The sequence below is a fragment of the Hibiscus syriacus genome, unplaced genomic scaffold (assembly GCF_006381635.1).
Source record: "Hibiscus syriacus cultivar Baekdansim isolate YM2019G1 unplaced genomic scaffold, ASM638163v2 tig00001099_pilon, whole genome shotgun sequence".
Lineage (NCBI taxonomy): Eukaryota > Viridiplantae > Streptophyta > Magnoliopsida > Malvales > Malvaceae > Hibiscus > Hibiscus syriacus.
Window position 1 is genome coordinate 1 of NW_024061843.1, and position 24,198 is coordinate 24,198.

The window sequence follows — 24,198 nt, forward strand, 5'->3', positions numbered from 1 at the left end:
AAAAATGATTGGAATGTCTTCATCTACACATCATGCTAAGAGAGACAATGTCTCAAGTTCCCGATAAACTGACATAGCTGATTCTATTGCAGCTTCATAGAAAACTAAGCATTCCCATTCTTTTGCTGCTAGCTCGGGTAGAGCTTTTGGATAGAGACCTCTATGTCAGACATGCGGCAGATCACACCAAGGAATATGTAGATTGCTCTCTGGCTCTTGTTATTATTGTGGTAATTTGGTCACTATGCCTGGAATTGTCCAAAGAAATCTAGAGATAAATAAGCATAAACTGAGAGGTCAGTAGCTGCACCAAGTAGAAGTATATGAATAGGAAGATCAGGCGGTCAATCGGAGGCTAGCCAATGACAAGAGAATATGGGAGTGGCCCGAATTTACAATATAAAGACCAGTGAGGATTGGGATGATTCGGAGATCATAACAGGTACATTCCATCTTTTTGATAAGCATGTCTTTGTTCTAGTTGACCCTAGTTCTACGCACTCTTATATTAGTACAAAGTTGGTTAGAACTAGAGGAATTCATTTTGAACCAATTTCTAGTGAAATGATAGCGGTAAACCCTATGGGTTATAGTGCAATGGTAGCTCGAGTATGTAGAAAATGTCCAATTAAGATTTAAGGGGTGGTATTTTCGGCAAACTTGATGGAGTTGCCCTTTGATGAGTTTGAAATCATTTTAGGCATGGATTGGTTGTCTCTACATCATGGATGGGTAGATTATCGCCAGAAGCGATTATTCTTAAATGATACGGAGGGCTCCGAAATAGTAGTGATAGGTGATAAAGTGTAATCACCCCCAATGTGATATCAGCCATAACTGCAAAGAAAATGATGTCAAAGGGATGCATAGCTTTTCTAGCTAATGTGATAGACACTCAAGTTTCGGAAGTGCGATTAAATGATATTCCAATAGTTAAGGAGTTTCCAGAGGTTTTTCTAGAGGAATTACCTGGTTTACCTCCAGATCGTGAAGTAGAATTTAGGATTGAGGTTTACCCGGGTACCGAACCTATTTCTATGGCTTTGTATAGAATGGCTCCAATGGAGTTAAGAGAATTAAAATCCTAGTTACAAGAGTTACTTGAAAAGGGATTTATCAGACCCAATGTTTCTCCTTGGGGAGCACGGGTTTTATTTGTGAAAAAAATGATGGGTCTATGCAGTTATGTATTGACAATCGTTAGTTGAATAAAGTAACAATAAAGAACAAGTATCCTCTTCCGAGGATTGATGATATGTTTGATCAACTGAAAGGTGTAGTGGTGTTTTCTAAGATAAACCTAAGGTCGGGGTACCACCAATTGAAGATCGAAAAGAAGTATATTTCTAAGACAGTTTTTTGGACTCGGGACAGACACTACGAATTCGTGGTAATGCCATTTGGATTGATTAAAGCTCCAGAATCATTTATGGACTTAATGAATAGAGTATTCCAACCTTATTTGGATCAATTCGTGGTGGTATTTATAGATGATATACTGGTGTACACCAAGTTAAGAGAGGAGCATGATGCTCATCTTTGAGTAGTTCTTCAGATACTTTGTGAAAAGAAAGTTGTATGTGAAACTGTCCAATTGCGAATTTTGGTTAGCTGAGATTGCTTTCCTTGGTCATATAGTCTCTGCGGAAGACATAAGAGTAGATCCCAAAAATATTCAAGCTATAGTGGACTGGAAACCCTCAAAGAATGTCTCTAAAGTTTGAAGTTTCGTGGGGCTTGCTGGTTATTATAAACGGTTTGTAAAGAACTTATCAATGTTAGTGTCGTCGCTAACTAAGTTGTTACGAAAGGATGCACCTTTTATGTGGACGGAAAAATGCCAAGAAAGTTTTGAAATGCTAAATAGAATAGTAAAAGAGGCCCCAATGCTTGTGCAACCTGAGACAGGTAAAGATTATATTGTTTTCAGTGATGCATCCCATAATGGACTGGGATGTGTGATGTTGCAAGAAGGGAAAGTTGTGGCTTATACCTTAAGACAGTTGAAGAATCACGAGAGAAATTACCATGTTGAACTATGTTTCGATATAACAATTTAAGGCAAAATGGTTTTTGGACTTGAATTGAATTTACAAAATGGTTTTTGGACTTGAATTGAATTTACAAAATGTTTTTGGACTTAATTGAATTTATTCAAAATTTACAAAAATAATTCAAAGTTCTTTTAATTTAAAATTGAGCACAAAAATGTTTTTATGAAGGGGTATCGATTCCCTATGAAGGGGTACCGATTCCCCCCATTCTGGGCAACCTTTTTGAGTATAAAAATCATCCCCAAACGGCTCTAAAATATCCCCAACGGCTATATACGACTTCAAACTCATTCCAAGCTATAAATACAAGCTGAGGACACTTGAAGAAGCAAGAGAACAACTATCCAAGCAATCAAACACAAGAGAAGAGTTTTTCAATCTTATTTCATCTTTCTCTTGTAAATATTTTGTTCTTGTGAGCTCAATCTTGTAAACACCTACCTTAGAGAGGTTTTCTTGTTTACATTTATTATCCTTTTGTAAAGGGGAAAGGTTCTAGCTTAGCCCGTGTAAAAGCTAGGGAAAGGTTCTAGTTTAGCCCGGAAAAACTAGGGAGTTGTAAGGTTATCTCTTTGTCCTCAAAAGAAAGAACAAATTAGTGAATTTGTTGGAAAATCCTTGGTAAGGAGCTAAGGTAGTGGATGTAGACTTTGGTTGATAAAGTCGAACCACTCTAAATCGCTGTGCAATTTTCTATCTTTCAATCTCCTTACTCCCTAAACACAAAACCATTCCGACCCCTCTTTGCAAACCATTTCGGTTGTCGATTCGAGCTTCCGAAAATCCTAACATACCCGACACATGATTTGCAATTGGCAGCAGTAGTGTTTACTTTAAAAATTTGGCGCCATTATCTGTATGGTGAGCGTTGTCATGTTTACACGGTTCACAAGAGTCTAAAGTACTTGTTGACTCAGAAAGAGCTGAATTTGAGACAGAGAAGATGGGTTGAGATTTTAAAAGATTATGATTTAATTATTGATTATCATCCCGGAAAGGCTAATGTGGTAGCTGATGTGCTCATCCGAAAGACTTTTGCAGCTTTACGGGCGTTAGATGCGCATATGTCTTTAAAGGAAGATGTTGCCTTAACTATTGAATTAAAGTTAAAGCCGATACTTTTGGATTGGGTAAAAGAGTTGCAAGGTCGAGATGAGAAATGCTTGGAAAAAATGGCGCAAGTCCAAAAAGAAGAGGCCAAAGATTTCGAAATAAGGGATAATGGATGTTTATATTACCGTGGAAGACTTTACGTTCCCGGTAATGATGAATTGAAGAAAGATATTCTTTACGAGGCATACTATAGCCCTTTTAGGATGCATCCAGGTGGAAATAAGATGTATCAGGACTTAAAGAGTCGTTATTGGTGGTCTAGTATGAAAAGAGCTATATCGGAGTTTGTTGCAAAATGTTTGACATGTCAGCAAGTGAAAAGCTGAACATCAAGTGCCTTCTAGATTACTACAACCAATATCCATTCCTGAGTGAAAGTGGGAGCGAGTTATAATGGATTTTGTTTCGGGGTTACCTTTGTTTCCAGGTAAAAAGGACTCGATATGGGTAATAGTGGACATATTAACCAAGACGGCTCATTTTATTCCAGTTCGAGTAGATTACTCGATGGATAAATATACATAGTTATATATAAAAGAAATAGTTAGACTGCATGGAGTGCCCATATCGATAGTGTCTGATCGAGACCCAAGGTTTACTTTAAGATTATGGAAGTCTTTGCATGAGGCATTGGGTACTTGATTGAACTTTAACATAGCTTTTCATCCGCTGACAGATGGGAAGTCAGAACGAGCTATCCAGACATGTGTGATTGAGTTTAAAGGATCATGGGAAAGGTACTTGCCTTTAGCGGAATTTGCTTACTATAATAGTTATCAATCTAGTATTAAGATGGCCCCGTATGAAGCTTTTTATAGGAAGAAGTGCAGAACACCATTAAATTGGTTTGAACTAAAAGATCGAGACCTAGTTGGCCCGGATTTGATTAAAGAAATGAAGGAAAAACTGAAAATTATCCAGAACAATCTAAAGATAGTCTCTGATCGCCAGAAGTCTTATGCTGATTCAAAAAGAAATGAAATCGAATTTCAAGTGGGGGACAAAGTATTTCTAAAGGTATCTCCTTGGAAGAAGGAATTGCGATTTGGGCGCAAAAGTAAAGTTGAGTCTGAGATTCATTGGACCTTATAAGATCTTAAAAATGATTGAACCCATAGCTTATCAATTATCTTTGCCTCTGGATATGGACAAGATACATAATGTTTTCCATGTATCGATGCTTAGAAGGTATAGATCATATTCATCCCATGTCATCACGTCTGAAGAGATAGAAATCCGACCAGATTTAACTTATGAGGAAGAACCAGTAAGGATTTTAGCTAAGGAAAACAAGGAATTGCGTAAAAAAAGTATTTTGTTAGTAAAAGTGCTCTGGAAGAATCATAAGGTACAATAAGATACTTGGGAAAGAGAGGGAGGACATGAGGAAGCAGTTCTCGCACCTCTTCGTTTCAGGTACTTCTTTAAATTCGATGACGAATTTTTTAAGGGGGAGAATTGTAATACCCCATATATAAGATTAGGGACTTTAGTGAAAAGTTTTAAAATTTGAGGATTTATTTGAATAAATGATAAAAAATGAAAAATGATTTGGAATAGTGTTTTAGACTTGTTTGTAACAATAGATGAATAAAGAGGGCATTTTGGTCCTTTAAAGGGAAATGAATTTAAAAATCATTTTTAATAAGATATTAAAGTAAGGGAAATTGGGGAAAGGTAAGTTAACAAAAAGCCATCTCTTTTCTTCTTCTTTCCCGTGGAGGAGCTCTCATCCATAACCAAAGGTAATGTTTCATTTGGCTAGCTTATCCTCTCGTTTTTTGTTGGTTTTGAATCATTGAGTATTATAGAGGTTTAAGGAAGGGTTAAATAAGATTAAAACTAAGATATGGATGAAATATTTGAGATTTAGGGAAATGGGTTTTTGAATGATATGTTAAGATATGAGTTTTTATTGATGTTTACTAGTATATTTGACTTGTCAAAGAAGTAAATAATATATTAGAAGCATTGGATGGGTTTAAAAACATGTTAGAAAAAGTGTCATGATTCTTAGATTGAAATGTTCTTGAGAGATTTTTTGATGTTTTAAGAAGCTAAATGAAGGAAAGTTAGTAGGGATAAATAAAACAAGAGTTTAATAGTATTGTTGGGTGGAAACATAAGAAAATTTGACCAAATTTGGGTAAGAATCGGGTTGAAAAATGGAAAATCTGTGTAAGGGTATCAGTATTGATAGAATAGTACCGATACTATAGGCTTAAATGGGTAGAAATATGATGAACAATATCGGTACTAATGCAATTAGTATCGATACTAAAAGAAAAGTATCGATACCATGGATTCCAGAATACCAAAATGATATCGATACTGAAAGGGAGTATCGGTACCATAGTATAGAAGTATCGGTACTAAGAGAAGAGTATCGATACCGTGGATCCAGAATATAAAAATGGTATCGATACCTAAAGGGAGTATCGATACCACAGTATAGAAGTATTGATACCATGGTGGGGTACCTATACTATTGAGCCATAAAATTTAAGATAGGTTGAGATTGTCATAGAAAATTTAATAATAGTACTTTTGAGTAATTGTTTAAGTATAAATGTTAGGAAATAGACTAACATTTGATATTGTACGTGTCTTTGATGGATGCTTGAGTATATCGAAATCAAGCTTCCGAGTCAAGCAAAACGAAAGGCAAAGCAGCTGAGTAATCAAATTTGCGTTTTGGATATAATAGCGAGGCAAGCCAAGTGAGTGCATTTATTATGTACTTATATGTTATGATAGTCATAGATGCATGTTTCTTAATATATGTATGGTGATTAACAAATGGCACTTTGTGTGCAAAACTAAGAAATTCATAATAAGTGTATGAATTTCCGTATGGGCACTTTGTGTGCAAAAACTAAGAAATTCATAATAAGTTTATGAATTTTCGTATGGGCACTTCGTGTGCAAAACTAAGAAATTCATAATAAGTTTATGAATTTCCGTATGGGCACTTTATGTGCAAAACTAAGAAATTCATAATAAGTTTATGAATTTTCGTAAAGGCACTTTGTGTGCAAAACTAAGAAATTCATAATAAGTTTATGAATTCTATATGGGTAATTTGTGTGCAAAACTAAGAAATTTATAATAAGTTTATGAATTTCTGTATTGGTAGTGGGTGTACAATCCACAAAAATTATAGTAAGTTTGGGAAATTACTGTATTGGCAGTATAGGTGTAAAATATAGGGTGTATAATGAATTGAAAGAATTAATGGATATTAGAATTGTCATGCTATACTTGTGCTTAGAATTTTGCTTATGATTATTTATGCCTCACTAAGAAAATTCTTTGCATGTGTTAATTTCATGCGTAGGTTTAATACAATCGGAGTAAGGAGATCATCTAACATCACAAAGCAAGGGTCACCTCATCATTAACTGTATGACTTCCATGTCTACTTTTGATGTATTTAGTTGGCATGTAATAGACTTAGTAAGAACGCTCTAAAAAGTATTTGATTTACCATGATGTAAAAAGATGAAATATTTGAACATTTCTTTTGTTTACCTGCGTAAGTTTAATGAATGATTTATTATTATTAAATTAAAATGTTTTATAAAAAAAAAAAAATTTACGGATTTGCAAATAAGGAAATGCTTTAAAAATGATGTGACATATATATCTCGTGTACAAAAGGTATACGGGAGATGGGTGTTACAAGAACAAGATATAAGTTATGTGATATGATTTATATGTTTATATGAACATATGGTATAAGCCATGTGACATGAGCTACGTGATTACTTGTCTATGTGAAATAAGATATAATAAATGATATAAGTGGTAAAGCCCACAGTATGTGATATGAGAGCGAGGGTATAATTGATATGCCAAGAGTCGAGGGTTCTACGCGGTCATTCGAGACAATTCTACGTGGTCCTTCGAGACAATTCTACATGGCATTTCGGTGCAATTTATACGAGCTGTTGTGACAGCATTTGTGCACAACCTCAATGCACTCACATACCTTAAGTTCTCAGTAATGTACCATGGGCTACTAAAAGATATAACACGAATTAACATTGCATAATGTGATATGTTATTATTGGTTTAATGCATGATCATATATGTTCTTGTTGATTTGAGATATGATGATTCATGTAAGTTATGGATGTATGTAAATTGCATGTTTTATTTTTTCATTCATACATATATGCATCACAAAGTCAATGACTTAGCGTGTGACTGTTTCACACGTAGGATCAAAGAAGTCAGAAGATCAAGGATAGGAAGTCAGGACAGTATATCTTTACCATGGATCAGATCAGAAGCAATATAAATAGTATGTTCTTTTGTTATATTATATATTGTTGGCATGTAATTAAAAGTTGGAATGATATATGCTCTGATTGGTTTTTTGATCATATTTATATAAATTATTCAGTTTTATTTTAATGAAAGTTTGAATTTTCAACTATCTTGTAAAAGTAAATGATTTGAAAAGTCAATGTGACACCTCGAATTTGTATCCAGGTCGGGGGTGTTGCATTTTTTCCCACCATTGTCATTCCATTTGTAGGGACCCCGAGTTGTAAAGCCACATCCTCGAAAGTGATCGTACATTCACCACACGAAAGATGAAATGTATGAGTTTCTGGTCTCCACCATTCAATTAATGCACTGATCAAACCAGAGACCAACTTATATCTCTTACAAATGTTACTTCGTAAAAGCTCGACATTTGCAAATTCTAGACAATAAGTTCAGCTGGCTTATCACAAATGTTCAGTCGACTACGAAGGACTCGTTCGTCATCCTGCAATTTATTAATCCATGTAATTAGAATTAATTCATCGTTCTCAAATAAAATATATTATTCGATCATAATATCAATGCTCCCAAATGACTAGAAATGTGTCGATCATCTAATCTCAAAAGAACATTTTGTTATGCCATGCTTCAACAAATCTATAAAAAAAATTAAATATTTTAATTTATAATATTAATTATAATTAAAGAAAATTTAAACAAAAAAAATATGTTAAATCAAAATAAATAGTCTAATTAATTTATATTAAAAATATAATTTAAACTAAACTTACAAAACTACTCAAATACAAACTTAATATGTATAATCAAAATAAATAGTCTAATAATTATAATTTAAATTAAAAACCAAAATTATACTAAAAATTACATGAAAATTTAAATTAAACTTATCAAACTACTAGAATACAATTTGATCAGTAAAATCAAAATAAATAGTCTAATTAATTTATATTTACAATAAAAACCCTAAAGCCTAAACAATAACTTCAAACTAAACTTATCAAACCACTCAAATACGATTTAATCCGTAAAATAAAAAAATTAGTCTAATAATTTATATTACTCAATAAAAAATATAATTTAAACTAAATTTACCAAACTACTCAAATACAACTTAATATGTAAAATCAATAAATAGTCTAATAATTATTATTTAAAATAAAAATAAAAATTACACAAAAATTTAAATTAAACTTACTATACCACGTAAATATAGTTTAATCTGTAAAATAAAAAAAAATCTAATTAATTAAAATTTAAAATAAAAACAAAAAATGAAACAATAAAATTTACATTAAACTTACCAGGAAATTCAAGTTTTTCTTTCTTTGTTCGAACTTTCTTATCTCCTTTTTATTTTTCCTAATCTATCTAGGCAGCTTCACTTCGAACTTTTTTCTCTTCTTTTCTTAGCTCACCCCTTCTCCCCCAAAACCAAACTCTCCCCATTTATAAAAAAATCTACCCTTACATGAATTATTGGTGCACAATAATGGCACCATTATTAGTGCCCAATAATGGCACCATGATTCGGGTGCAGCAGCAACAACAACCTTCATGCATCTCCATATTGCAGGCCTAAAGATGACGCATATTCCTGGGGGCTTCTGCATGTTGAACGTTGATCTGAAGATGTCGCGTAGTCCTGGGGCCTTCTACATGACCTGAAGATGTTTGAAGACACCGTGCACTCCTGGAGTCTTCCTGGTTGGCCTGAAGACGCCAGGTAAACTTGAAGTCTTTAGCTGGGTACTGTAGATTTCACCATATATGGGGAAATAATCTGAGAAAAACATCATCTTGAGAATAAAATAATCTCAAGTGCATTATTTTAGCAATTTTGCCTGTAGGTCTCTATCCCATTAATTGTTCATGATAAAATTAATGATGAAATAGTTAATAATACGATATCTAAATTTTAATTCCCTGAACCTCATTAATTTTTAATATAAAATCACAAATAAATTAATTAATAATAGAATATTCTCAATTTTCCATTTACTTTCTCTATCTTTCATTAAATAATTCAATTTCAAATTAAATATAATCACATTTCTCTTTATTTTCTGAATTACATTTTGAATTTATTAAATATTGTTTAACGCTTCTTCTTCATACCATGCCTATAATTCAATGCATTTATATTTGAATGACGAGGAGCAGTGGATGTTTTTTTTGGAATATACAATGATTTTATAAGGATTTGTTTTTGAGTTTTTATTCAAGATCCTGAAAATATTCAAAATAACTCTAAATGTGACTATTAATAGGCGTCATAAGTAGGGATGCATGTTTTTGTCCAACCCGACTAGACACGAAAAATATATCTCTTCTATCTAAATTCGATCCAATCCTAGTTTTTGAGATAAAAATCAAATCTGACCTGACACAATTAAAAATAAATATATCTATAAAAAATTATTAACTTTATTCAATAAAATAAAAATCTAATTGAAAAATATAAAAAAATATTATTGATATTATCACTAAATATTTAAGATAAAATCATATTTTTTTCGACTTAGATTAAATATTTTTTACCCTAAACCCGAATATAATCTGACTCAACCTCAATCCAATTGCTTTTTTTTAAAGTTTGACCCAATCAAATCGAATCAAATCTAAACATGTAGAATTAAGACCCGTTCCCATCATAGTCGTAAGGTTAGTGTCGAGTAACTTTCCAACTCACCCTAAGAAACCAAACCAAACCAAACCAAAGGCCTACTTCCACTGTGACAGACCCATTATTTTGGTCGTTCAAACGAAAGCTAACTGAAAACGCAGAGTGATCTTTGTCTTAAGGCAAACTATTAAAATCCCACGACACTCCTCCCTTTCTCTCACTTCATCTCTGCAACATGGAACAAACTCTGAACCATCATTCTGCAAAAACTAATAATTAAAAGGAATAATACTAATGGAAAAGAAAAAAGAAGGAAGAAACATGTCTCATAAAAACACAATGTCTGAAACTCTGAAGAGATTCTTTCATAATGTCCATTAACACCCGTACTCATTACTGACATTTACTAACTTTGCCTTTTTACTAACCTTCCTCTGCCCCGTCTGTGTTGTTCTCCCATTCTGGATACCTCACCCACCAACACTAGCTACTGTAGACTTATTGAATTTTGATAGCCTTTTTGGTTAATCTTTATATATATATAACTGTTATTTTAAGTATTCAATGTATCCAGCTTTTTACGCTATCGCTTTCAAATTTCGTTAACTTCAATGACTTGTTGTTGAGAGTTGACAAGCTTGAGACTTTGAGACTTCCTCATATTTCCCATTTTTGTATATATATATATATTCCATCCTAGAGGTCTGAGATTGTCTTTTCAACTCTCTTTTCTTTTGTATTCTTTGGGATTTATCATGTTAAGTTTTTGTTTTGTTTTAGGCTTTGTTTAGTTGTGATATTTTGGAATTGTAGATTCTTGAGCTTTGAACTTAAATGGAGTTTGCTTTCTATTTAATGCACAGCTCAAGCCTTTGTTTTTTTTTATTCTTTTTGTTTATGTTCCTGGCACTGGCTCCATTGTTTTGTGAGTTTCTTTTGTTTTGCTTCTAATATCATGTTTTTTTTTTCTTTACTTTTTCTCAGTTTGCTTTTGATTAGAGGTACATGAAAATTGTGTACTTCGTTATTGGGTTTTGGATGTTCATTACCATGCACAATTCTGTAAATTCTAAGATGTATGCCATGAAAATGACATGGTTCTTTGCTTGTTTATAAGATATGGATCTTCTCTACTGCTTTTACTATGTTCATTGTTTAGTTTTTGTGAAGAATGTGTAATGTTTGATACAATGTCTCTATTGTTTTATTTTCAGGTTGAGAATCCATTTCTTTCTTAGATCCTGCAAGAAAGCTATTTGAAGACACCATGGATGGGCGCAGACATTCTGTTGATCTACCAATCTCAAGAACCCTTGTAGCACTTAGGAGAGTAAGATCATTAAGGGATCCTTCTACCAATTCCATTAGCAAATTCTCTTCATTGTTTGATAATGTCAAGTGGGAAGCAAATTCAAGCAATGGTTGCCCTGAACCTGGTCCTGAGCCTAATGAACTTCAAACTGTGGAGTATTTAACATTTGATGGAAGAAGAAAGGAACACAGTTATGATTTTGAGCTGCATTCTTTTCCAGGAAAATCCAACTCCAAGTTGATCCCATGTGGGAATGTTCAACTGCTGCGAAACATTGATTGTCCTGATAGAAGCAGGCAGGTATTTGAAGATGGTTGTAGATGGGATTTTAAGGATTATGCATTATCAAACAAGAAAGAATTCCACAATAAAAGACCAATGGGGTTTAAGGATGAAGGTCTGAACTTGACATTGATGTCTCCGAGTTGTAATTCTATAGATGCTTGTAATGGATCCTCATCAGTGGAGAGAGTTAATCACTGTGCTTTAGAACAGAAATCTCAAACTTGGAATCAGGTGATGTTATATGGGGAAAATGGTGATGTTGCATGTCCATGCCCATCAGTTGATGTTGTTTCGGGTCGTAATACCTCATTGTATGCGGACGAAGATGTCGAACTTGCTGATGATAGCAGCCACCATGGATGTGGAATAAGCTTCTATTGGTCAAAAGATCCAAGACTGAGGGAATCAAACCCTACTTCGGATTTTGAAGACCTCCCATTGTTGCCTGGGGATACAAATGAGACATCTCTTTGTGGACAAACTTTCTGGAAATGCATTAATGGTGAAATTAATTCATATTCGAACAGTCCTAGGAGCTTGAGTCAAAAATTCAGGCCAAAATCTTTTGATGAATTGGTAGGACAAAATGTTGTTGTGAGGTCTCTTTTGAGTTCCATTTCTAAAGGAAGGGTTACCTCTTTCTACCTTTTTCATGGTCCTCGTGGTACAGGCAAGACCATTGCCTCAAGGATTTTCGCAGCTGCTTTAAATTGCCAGTCGGTAGAGCTTCATAAGCCATGCGGTCAATGTCGAGAATGTATATTGTTCTTTTCTGGAAGGAGCAAAGATGTCAAGGAGGTTGATTCTTTGAAAATCAATCACACGGATAGGTTAAGGTCCCTTGTTAAAAATGTCATTGCCCCACCGGTTTCGTCACTGTTTAAGATTTTCATCATCGATGAGTGCCAGTTGCTGCAGGGTGAGACATGGGCAACTATTTTAAACAGCCTAGAAAAACTCTCCCAGAATATCGTTTTCGTTATGAGTACTCCTGAAATCGATTTGTTGCCAAGAAGTGCAGTTTCTTGGTCCCAAAGATATCACTTTCCAAGGATAAAAGATTATGATATTTCAAATAGGTAAGAGAAAATCTGTGCTGAAGAAGGTCTGGACTATGATCAGTTGCTTTAGACTTCATTGCTGCTAAATCCAATGGTTCTCTCAGGGACGCTGAGATGATGCTTGATCAGTTGAGTTTGCTCGGTAAAAAGATCACAGTGCCCTTGACCTATGAACTTGTGAGTTCTTTGGGATTTTCTTATTCGTTATCCTGAATGGTGCTTCGCTTTCAATGTATGACATTGAATTTTTGCTCTTTTTTTTTCCTTTGGGGCAGATCGGAACTGTTTCTGATGAAGAATTGCTTGATTTGCTGGATCTGGCTTTATCTTGTGATACTTCAAATACAGTTATAAGGTCCAGGGAGCTAATGAGATCGAAAATCGATCCTATGCAACTTATATCACATCTGGCTAATCTCATTACAGACATTCTCACTGGTAAATGTGACGAAAACGGTTCTGAAGCTGGAAGAAAGTTCTCGAGGAAGCATAGTTGTAAGTTCTACAGATTCATGCCATGCATTGTTATTTAAAATTCAGTATTTTGCTTTTAGAATGTGGATGTGGTAAGTTGAAAAGGTTGAAAGACTAATTAGAAGTGCTTAAAGAGTAGGTAAAAGGATTCAAGTATCCTTTATTAAGCATATAGCCTTAGTAAATGCCATGCAATATACGAATTCATGTCTTTTCATACGTATCGTCGGTGCCAGTGCAAGGTTGATGGTTCTATTGTTTTAAGTGTTGTAAATTGTTGTGTCACAGCTGAAGCGGACTTACAGAAGTTGAGTCACGCGCTGAGAACGCTTTCGGAAACTGAGAAGCATTTGAGAGTGTCAAAAAATCAAACTACTTGGCTCACTGCTGCTCTTCTGCAACTAAGCTCTATGGATTCTAATTTGCTGGAGACGACTGATTCAAAATTGTGTTTGGAAAATTCTCAATGGAAAGGTCGGTATGCTTATATCGTAAGTTTTAAATTTAGTTTAATGTATTGAGAAGCCTCTTACGAAGATCTCTTCTTGTTTCGAAGCAGAAGGTGGTTCTAACAGCACATCATCCTCCGGGGAAAATCCGAATCATCTGTTATCATGTATGTGTAACAGCAATAACTCTAAAATAGGAAAACGAGATTCGGAGGGAAGGCTTGAATCTATATGGAACAGAACAACCGAATTATGCCAGTCCGGTTCACTCAAGAAATTTCTGAGGAAACATGGGAGGTTGTCTTCTCTTTGTATTAATCAAGGTACATGAATATCAGTTTCGATATGGTAAATGGTAGCTATTCTCATTCTATTAGTGATGAATTGGTGTTCCTCTGAATTCAGGTCTGGCTATTGCTGAACTAGAATTTGGCCATGCTAATCATGCTTCGAGAGCCGAAAAATCATGGAAACATATTGCAAGTTCACTTCAGTTTATAGTGGGATGTAACGTGGAGATTCGGATTAACCATTCTGATACTGGTTCAGTCTCCAAGTTTGCAAAAGTAAGAAAACTATCTTGCAGCTTGTTTAGTTGTTCACACAGGCTGTACCCGAAATCGAGATCGTCTACGAAAAGTAGAAGTGATTCTGAGGTATCAAAGAATGTATACCAAAAACCTGGGATAAGTGACGGACCTATTTTATCTTGCTATTCGGGTCATGGGTTTGAGATACCTCACAACGATTCTTGTGTAAGGGAAGTTGTCACTGCTTTCAGAAACAGTGAAGGTAACATCCTGAGCAGTGGGGCAACCCCATCGTGTGAACCATCACGAGATGATACATCTCCGACCGCTGTATATGGAGTTTATTCTTCCAAAGGGGAAGGAAGAGACTATGAATGCCGGATTCTTCCCGTTCATGAGCCTGATTATCTACCAAACTGTTTCCCCAGAGCATTGAGGCCTAAGAAAAAGGTGCATTTGTCCGACAGTACTAAAATGATTTCGTCAGGCGACCAAGAAGGAAACAAACTTGCTTGATCTATTCCCGGGGTGTCATCTTTCAAGAACCCCCTCTGCTCCAATGAATCCTATGTTTTATATGGCTCTGACAACGAGGATAGGTAAGAATGTGTAGAAATGTTACTTGTTTCTTTTTTGAAAGATGAATGATGGTATTTACTTATATCGTTATGCATTTTGGCAGATTGAGGCCGATCTCTGACGTGCATTGCTGCAGAAACCCTGCATTTCCCTTTAAGAAGGTAATGACACTAACGTTATCGAAGTTTCTTCACGACATTCTAGCCTAAATCCAGTTCGAACAATTACATTCTAACCTATGAATACTGCAGCGGTCTCAACGTCGTCGTGCACACTTCGTGGATTGGGTTTTTCCTTGCTCCACTGCCACATGACATTTGCAGCGAGTTTGTGGATGATTCTTAGATAGCTTCAAGGTACTATATGTCTCATTGTCTTGCCATTTTTGCATGTAAATTATATAAAACAAAATCTTGATCATACATGTAAGAAGAGAGCATAGACAGGGAAAGTCCTATGTGTAAGGCCAAAAACAGTTTATGTCTGGCTGTCTCGTGCCATGTTCCAACCCAATGTTTCATTGAAGATGATTTAACAATCATAACATTAGCTTAATTTGTTTTTGTTTCCAAATGAAAACTGATTATAATCCTGGAATTGAATTGCATATGCCGAGGTTCAAATTTTTATACATTTTCAAGGAAAGACAAAAAAGATACTACAGGTTACAATAGGAAAACATCCTCCAACATCATCCACAACTGACGCCATTGAACAAAAGAATGATTGAGAACATGATGGATCCTACTAGTACATAGATAAACGTTGGCCAACATGGATAACAATAAATGGAACAATCCTGTTGACATCTATGGTTCTAGTACCTGTAATGAGGAGGTTTATAAGGACCTTCAACGGGGACATTGATGTATGCAGCTTGGTGAGGAGTTAGCTTGGTGAGTTTAGCTCCAAGCTTCCCGAGATGAAGTGCCGCAACGTTGTTGTGCAAGTGCTTTTTTTCTCATACTTGCCTGTTACTTTTTCCTTCCACAGCTCAAGCTACGCAATCACTTGGTTCGTGAACGAGCAAGACATCACGAAGCTGCGGTGTCCAGTTGCACAACCCAAATTCACGAGTCGTCCTTCTGCAAGCACAATGATTCCCCTATTAGTCTCAGGGGAAGATCCATCGATCGGTTTGAGGCTTGATCGTAATCCGTTTGATACCTGGGTAAGTCTCGAGACCAAGCATATCAATCTCATTATCAAAATGGCCGATGTTGCAGACAATTGCATTGTTCTTCATCTGCTTCATATGACTAACCATAATAACATCCTTATTTCCATCTGCTTCATATGACTCACCATAATAACATCCTTATTTCCAGTGGTGGTCACGAAAATGACCGCCCGAAACTGGAATACCCTCCATTAGAGTTTGAAGAGCACAAATGGGATCGATCTCTGTCACAATCACATGAGCTCCAGCTGCCTTAAGAGCAGCCGCACAACCCTTTCCAACATCTCCATAACCAAAAACAACCGCAGTTTTTCCAGCAATCATGACATCAGTTGCTCTCATAAGACCATCAGGCAACGAATGTCGACATCCATACAAGTTTTCGAACTGCATTGAACACAAAACCCAAACTTTCTTATGCTTAAAATACATAATTAACTGAAGTTCAAGAATCAAAACAAATGAAAATTTACTGTCTCTCAGCTCATCAAAAGTTCTGATAAACCCTTTACCTATCTCTTGGTAACAGAATCATTGACATTAATGGCGGGGAATAGAAGGGTGTTATTAGCTTGCATTCGGTATAATCTTTTAACTCCACTGGAAGTTTCTTCCGAAACTTTAACTAATCTAATCCCTCATCCTTCTAAATCTTTTGGGGTCAACCAATAATCCTTCTTTGATAATACTCAAAACGATTCGAAACTCGGAATTTTCAGTCTCATTTGGGTCAACCAATAATCCTTCTTTGATAATACTCAAAAAGATAACTAATTTAATGAATTAAGCTATCAACATCAAAATATAGGTACAAAGAGACTCATTATTTTTTTTTCATTAAAAAAGGTTCATTTTGTTTCTTGCTTGTCATATTTTCATGGGACAAACATTTTTTCTTTAATTTAATTTTGATTGTACCGTCTTTATCTAAAATTTTAATTAATATTTGATAAAATTTGAATGAAAGATTAAGTCTAAAAATGACTTTGAAGAGAAAAAAATATTAGCTCGATTTAGTTTAAATATTTAGGGGTCGAGTATGACTTAACTTGTTGTTCGATTTATGATATTTATATATTATGTAATTTTTATCTCATATATATATAATTATAATATGAAAATTAGGTTGGTTGGGTTTAAATATTCACGGATCGACTATTTTTGTGTCTAGTAAAAAATGAGATATAAATGAATTCTTATTTATTAAAAATTTAAAAATAAAACGAATCTATTTAGGTGACCAAAACTAAACAAAAACTTAAGTTTAGTGATGATTTTGAGAGAAAAAATAGTTGAGTGACCAAAACAGAACTGTGAAAATAATTAAGTGGCTAAATATGTAATTTACCCTTGTTATTTTTAACAGAGTTTATGGTTTGTAGCAAACGAGGTAACTATTTAAACTTCAAGGGGGCAAAACGTCCCCAAAAATATTTTAGAAGGCAACTCAGTACAAATGACATACTTTAGGGGGAATGATGCATTTAAACCAAAAAAATTTATAGAAAATAATGTAATTAATATTTTATTTTAAATAATTTACCTTTTATTTTTTTATTAATTTATAATTATATATTGAGTCCTTTAGAATTTTTAATATTTATAAATTAAATTAATGATGCTCTTCGTTAGAGGAACTTAGCGATGCTCGTCGAACGTTGTAGAATTTTCCTTATTTTACACAAGAAATCTTATAAAATTAGGTTTCTTTGTGACTAGGTATTTCACCCCATAACTGAGATAATATGTCTTGGCCTTTAAAATTAAGAGATAAAATTATTTTAGAAACATGTAATTTTTGTTGAGATTTATATTACATAGACGAGTTTTGTAAGAATAAAATGAGAGTAAGTTGGGACACTTCAAGTTTCGATATAGATATCAAATTTTAGAATAAATTAGATATAATCTATTTATATATTTTATGAACTCAATATTCATAAAAAATTATTATTCTTAAAATCTATAAATATAATAAAATTGATCACGTTAAATCTCAACTAATGAAACATTCAAGCTTTCAAATTAATTTGATTCCTCCCTCCCCAAATTTTCCTGTAGACAAGCTCTCTGTTCGCTTTTTTATTTATTTTATGGAATTTATCCATGTTTAGCTCACATTTGAATTAGTCATTTTTTTAGTCAACGATGGCTGATAATGGTTGGTAAGTAGTTATACATGGTGAGAATTTGATCAAATTTTGAGATCAATTTAATATTTAAAATTCATGATGAAATTAATATTTTATTTAAAGTTTAAGATTCATATCAGAAATTAATCATTTTTAATGTGTTACGTCATCAAAATGACATGAATTAACGATTAAATGACTATAATGTAACTAATTGATAACGTAAATGATCCAGACAACTTTTTGAAAACCAGAAATAAGAAACTAGACACAAATGAAATCAAGGTGACCAAACTTATAATTTACCCTTACAAAAAGTTTCACGTGGTAGAGAGGCACCTTATCAAAAGTAAAATATATGCAAAAATATTCGATCCGATCTACTAATTCAGTAATCTGATTTAAAAATTCGGATGTTTGATTCGTTTTTGAGTTTCGGATTCAATATCTAAATTTTTTTGGATAACCTGATTAAGTATGGATGGGATAAATTATAATTTAGGATTTTCGAAAATTCAAAAAAAATGAACTTTTAAAATTTAAATACCTATTAACCCAATAAATGAGTAAAATACTATTAAAATTATAACTTAATAAAAAAAATAAGATATTTAATTATTTATTATGAGTGAATAATTAAATATAAGATATTTAATTATTTATTATGAGTGAATAATTAAATATATATATATATATATATATATATAATAGGAGTATCGGATAAATTACATTAAATTACAAAATTTAAAATTAATCTTTTTGTCAAATTGAATTTTATGTTCAAATCTAAATATCCATATATTCGATTTTTCTAGATCAGATTACTATTTTAAATATCCACAATTTTCGATTCAGATCTGATATCCAAATTTGGACACTAATAAATATAATAGATTGATATATTTACTGGATAGTCGATACTCACCGTTTTCATTGGACTGGTAAATCTAAAAAGTCAAGAGCAACCAACCCTAACTCCTAACATTTCCAAGTTTCTGACCTTCTTATTTCCCCCCTCCTTTTATCAGTCTCATCACCAGCAGTGGCGGCGGAAACGGCGACACCTCAACTCAGACTCTTCAGTCCTCACCACCACACCGGCAGCTTTCTGCTTCAAACTAGAACCAGATCACCGGTCGTCTAGTTTTACGCAATACTCGCTAGAATCAGAACCGAAACTTCCGCTTCTATTACCAACAAAGAAAAGGGCTATTGAATATTGGATTATTTAACCTCCATCTTGAATCGTAGGTAATCTTCTTCAACTTTCTTCTATTATTTTTCGTTGTTGCTTTTGAATTTTCAGCTTTCGGCTCTCTTGTTTTCAATTGAGTTCATGATATATTGAACCTTTTGATTGACTCGCGTCGGGTCCTTGATTGGTTTTGAATGAACAAGCTGACCCCTGGCTTTATAGTTTGATTGTTGAAGTCGTGAAAAATGAACCCAGTTTTATATTAGAAGAGCTCTTGGTTCAAGATTATGTAGAGAAAACTAATGGACGGACTTGAGTCTTATAGGACCTAATCGAAATGACTTAACATCGGTCTGTTGGGTCAGTTAAGTTGGCTGATCCGATTTTTTCTCATGTTTCTTCAAGTATGAAAAATAGAAGGTTTATATTACAGATAAGTACCTAAAGTATACCATCTTTGCTATTCAAAATAATTACTTAAAGTTGTCTATTTGGTCTAAATAGATATATAAAGAGTTTTTTTAGTCAAAATAGCTTCATAAAGTATTCGATTATTTTCATATGTTTTAATAAGTTGACATGCTGCATTAGTTAAAGAATACTTTAGGTACTTAAATGGAAACTATAGTATATTTAAGTGCCTATTTTAACTAAAAAATATTTTAAGTATTTATTTTGACCAAAATGATAACTTTAGACACTTACTTTGACCAAAAAATACGTTAGGTACTAGCTGAAAAGGATGGTATACTTTAGGTACTTATTTGTGATATAAGACAAAATAAAACATGAACAGAAGTAGGTTTGGATTTTGGTTAAAAAATTATGTCATATATTTATTATATTTTGTAAAAGTAATTTAAAAATTTAAAATAGTATTTGTGTAAATTAAACTTAAATGTCAGTTAACCTAGTTTGATAGCTTACTGACTTAACCTATTTTAACCTCCTAAGAAAACTGAATTAACTATCAGAACTGAGTAGGCCAAACTGATTTGACTGAAGATTATGAAATAAGTCAGTTTGAACGGACTTTTGTTTACCTCTACTGTAGCATTATAGGTCTTTATGCTTTTGAAAGAAGACAATGACTTATAGTCTCCAGCTCAAAGGAAAAAAAAGCTTATAATCTTGATAATGAGCTTTGAAATGCTTTAATGCCATAAATCAGCCTAACCAAGAAAGAGGGAATCAGAGTGCTTAATGAATGCATAAGTTGTGGTTGTAGTTTAGCACTTATTTTAACCTTTTTTATTTAATCTGCGAGAGTTAATTGAATTTTCTGTTATTTCTTTGTTTCTTTTAATACCCTTTTGCTGCTCATCAATAGTTCTTTTATTATTTGTTCCCTAATTGAACGTTTGTTCTAGCTAAAACAGCTCAATTTAAGATGAAATAATATCTTGCCTCTTTTTACTTTTAACTTTTTAGTTTCCTTTGACATTTTATATGGTATTTAGAATTGGTGAAGGGCAAATGGCGTCAGGCGAGGGATTTCTTACTGATGAACAAAGGGAAATGCTGAAAATAGCGAGTCAGAATGTAGAGACTGCTTTACCATCTCCAAGATTGTCATCATCCCCGAAATCTCCAACGTCTTTGCTTTTGGATCATCAATTAAAGGTTCATGCTGGTGGCAAGGCGCCTACTGGTGGTATTGCTGTGAGGCATGTCCGTCGGTCTCACTCAGGAAAGTGCCTTCGTGTAAAGAAGGGTGAGCCTTGTTATTCTCTACATGGTTCAATTCAACGCATTATTTCTTCTTCTCACCTCTTTTGGTATTTGGTTATACTTGCTATTTTTGAAATTTCTATTTGCTTTATAACTGACTTGTTCATCTTGGAACGGTTGTTGAACGAAAAATGATCAGTCAGACAACAAATGTTCTTTCGGTTGATCCTTTATTCCTAATATAACTATATCATCTTTAATCAATATCACCTTGTTGCTCTTCTAATTTATTGTGCTTAAATTTTCATAGGTTTAGCACATCCAGTTAGGTTCATAAATCTATAATTTATTTTTCATTTAAATAAGATGATGGAATCACAATACTTTTGGTTTGGTTCGAGTTTTTTTTAGTTGGTCTTTGCTTTGTAACTCACAGGGTAAATGTGTGGGGTTAAGATCCAATCCATTATTTTTTCCCATTACTTTCCACAACATGAATCATCATCATTCATATGTGTAGGACCTACTCATGAATTATTTAACTCAAACTTATGAATGGTGATTATTGTATTGAATACTAATGAATAAAAAAAGTAATGGAAGAGAGCTTGATCCATATTTATTAACCTGCAGCAACATTTTGTGCATAAACATATTCGATGGATAATTGATAATCAAAATCATATATCATTTTGTTTTCTGCTTCTGCCAGGTTTGGGCTTTAAATTAGCCAATTCTGTTGCTTTGCATCTGCATTTTTGTCAAAAAATTACCTTTAAATGTAGAAGAGTGTACTACAGAGTTGTTATCTGTTTGTTCTTACCAATAAGTTCTTTTTCCCATTTATAATGTTAAACAGATGGTGCTGGTGGTAAGGGTACATGGGGGAAACTCCTTGATACAGATGGGGACTCACATATTGATCGGAATGATCCCAACTATGACAGTGGAGAGGTACTTGCACCTTTTTGTCTTTATTTGGCTTTTACACACTTGCACTTGACAATTTTTCCTAGTAAACCGCTCTTGTTTATAGGGTCTGTCAATGCAACTTGTACCTGTGGCATACTTGTTTGTTATAAATTTTCTTGGTGCTTAATTTCTTTGCCCTTACTTTTTCCAGGAACCATATCAACTTGTTGGGTCAACCATTTCTGATCCCCTAGATGATTACAAAAAAGCTGTTGTTTTGATTATAGAAGAATATTTTAGCACCAGTGATGTGGAATTGGCTGCATCTGACCTTAAAGATCTTGGCTCTAATGATTATCATCCTTATTTCATTAAAAGGCTTGTCTCCACGGCCATGGACAGGCATGATAAAGAGAAGGAAATGGCCTCAGTTCTGCTTTCTTCACTTTATGCTGATGTCATCAGCCCACCCCATATTCGGGATGGTTTTGTGATGCTTCTCGAATCTGCTGATGACCTTGCTGTGGATATACTGGATGCAGTTGATATCCTTGCTCTGTTCATATCTCGTGCTGTGGTCGATGAGATACTGCCTCTGGCTTTCATCACAAGGGCAAAGAAGACACTTGCTGAATCTTCCAAGGGATATCAGGTTCTCCAAACTGCTGAGAAGAGCTATCTCTCAGCTCCCCACCATGCCGAACTTTTGGAAAGGAGGTGGGGTGGTAGCACTCATGTTACAGTTGAGGAAATGAAGAAAAAGATTGCTGATCTTTTAAGGGAGTATGTCGAGAGTGGTGATACGTTTGAGGCATGTAGGTGTGTTAGGGAGTTAGGTGTTTCATTCTTTCATCATGAGGTTGTTAAGAGAGCATTGGTTCTAGCTATGGAAATTCAAACAGCTGAACCACTTATGCTGAAACTCTTGAAGGAAGCAGCTGAGGAAGGGTTGATAAGTTCAAGTCAAATGGTGAAAGGCTTTTCTCGGTTAGCAGAGAGTCTTGATGATATTGCTCTAGATATTCCGTCTGCAAAAACATTGTTTCAGTCAATTGTTCTCAAAGCTATTTCTCAAGGATGGCTTGATGCATCATTCACAAAATCCTCTTATGATGATGGAGAGACTCTAAATGAAGACAAAAAATTGAGCCAGTACAAGAAGGAGATTGTAACTATAATTCACGAGTATTTTCTCTCTGATGATATTCCTGAACTCATTCAAAGTCTTGAAGATCTAGGGTTGCCTGAATTTAATTTGATTTTCCTAAAGAAGCTTATCACTCTTGCCATGGACAGGAAGAACAGGGAGAAAGAAATGGCTTCTGTTTTGCTCTCTGCTCTACACATCGAGATTTTTTCTACGGAAGATATCGTGAATGGTTTTGTCATGCTTCTTGAGTCAGCAGAAGACACTGCCTTAGATATTCTGGATGCCTCTAATGAGCTTGCTCTTTTCTTGTCTAGGGCAGTCATTGATGATGTGTTGGTTCCACTGAATCTTGAAGAGATAACCAGCAAGCTGCCTCCAAATTGCAGTGGAAGTGAGACTCTGAGGATGGCTCGATCACTTATAACTGCACGTCATGCTGGGGAGAGGCTCCTTAGGTGCTGGGGAGGTGGAACTGGCTGGGCCGTGGAGGATGCGAAAGACAAGATAATGAAACTCCTGGAGGAGTATGAAAGTGGGGGCGTTGTGGCTGAAGCTTGTCAGTGTATCCGTGACCTTGGAATGCCGTTCTTCAACCATGAGGTGGTGAAGAAAGCACTGGTGATGGCCATGGAGAAGAAAAACGATAGGATGCTGGACCTGCTGCAGGTGTGTTTCAATGAAGCTCTAATCACTATCAACCAGATGACCAAAGGCTTCACCAGGGTCAAAGATGGACTCGATGACCTAGCTCTGGACTTTCCAAATGCCAAGGAAAAATTCAGTTTCTATATGGGGTTTGCCCAAAAGAAAGGTTGGCTACTACCGTCGTTCGGGTCTTCTACAACCGAATCACTGCCCACCGCCGCAGCCTCTTGAGAAGGAAACATTCAAATCTCGAGTTTCTCATGTATGGTGTTGAGGCTCCAGTACTTGTTTGTTCTTAGCAGTCATCCATAGCAGATGAGATAGATAGGATTAGATGTGGGATGTTTGGATTCCTTATGATGTTTAATTTTAATGGTGTCATCTGATGGAGATTCTTATGATCCCAGTCGGAGCTAACCATTGTATAAAGTTGGTTGTATTTCTTTTAAACTGAAATAGCTTCAAGCTCATGTCACAACCAGCAGCATGTTAGGTGTTGCTTGCAATGTATGGTGGTTAGAATGGTGCTATTTACTT

At 34.5% G+C, this 24,198-nt stretch overlaps 1 protein-coding gene and 2 pseudogenes across 2 annotated transcripts; 2 read left to right on the top strand and 1 right to left on the bottom strand.

Annotated features, from left to right (window-relative positions):
- Positions 1 to 1,086: 1,086 nt before the first annotated feature.
- Positions 1,087 to 24,198, top strand: LOC120119916 (MA3 DOMAIN-CONTAINING TRANSLATION REGULATORY FACTOR 1-like). Of its 2 annotated transcripts, none has more exons than XM_039139708.1 (4): positions 1,087 to 1,096; positions 20,737 to 20,997; positions 21,814 to 21,908; positions 22,078 to 24,198. In XM_039139708.1, exons 2-4 carry the CDS (start codon positions 20,760 to 20,762, stop codon positions 23,890 to 23,892), a joined length of 2,148 nt encoding a protein of 715 aa, XP_038995639.1. In that variant the 5' UTR covers positions 1,087 to 1,096; positions 20,737 to 20,759; the 3' UTR covers positions 23,893 to 24,198. The 2 variants fall into 2 exon arrangements, with proteins under 2 accessions (XP_038995639.1, XP_038995648.1); XM_039139717.1 differs by lacking the exon at positions 1,087 to 1,096 and adding an exon at positions 19,077 to 19,339 and having other exon boundaries at positions 20,744 to 20,997.
- On the top strand, positions 10,863 to 14,820 carry LOC120119905 (annotated as a pseudogene).
- Positions 15,520 to 19,738, bottom strand: LOC120119893 (annotated as a pseudogene).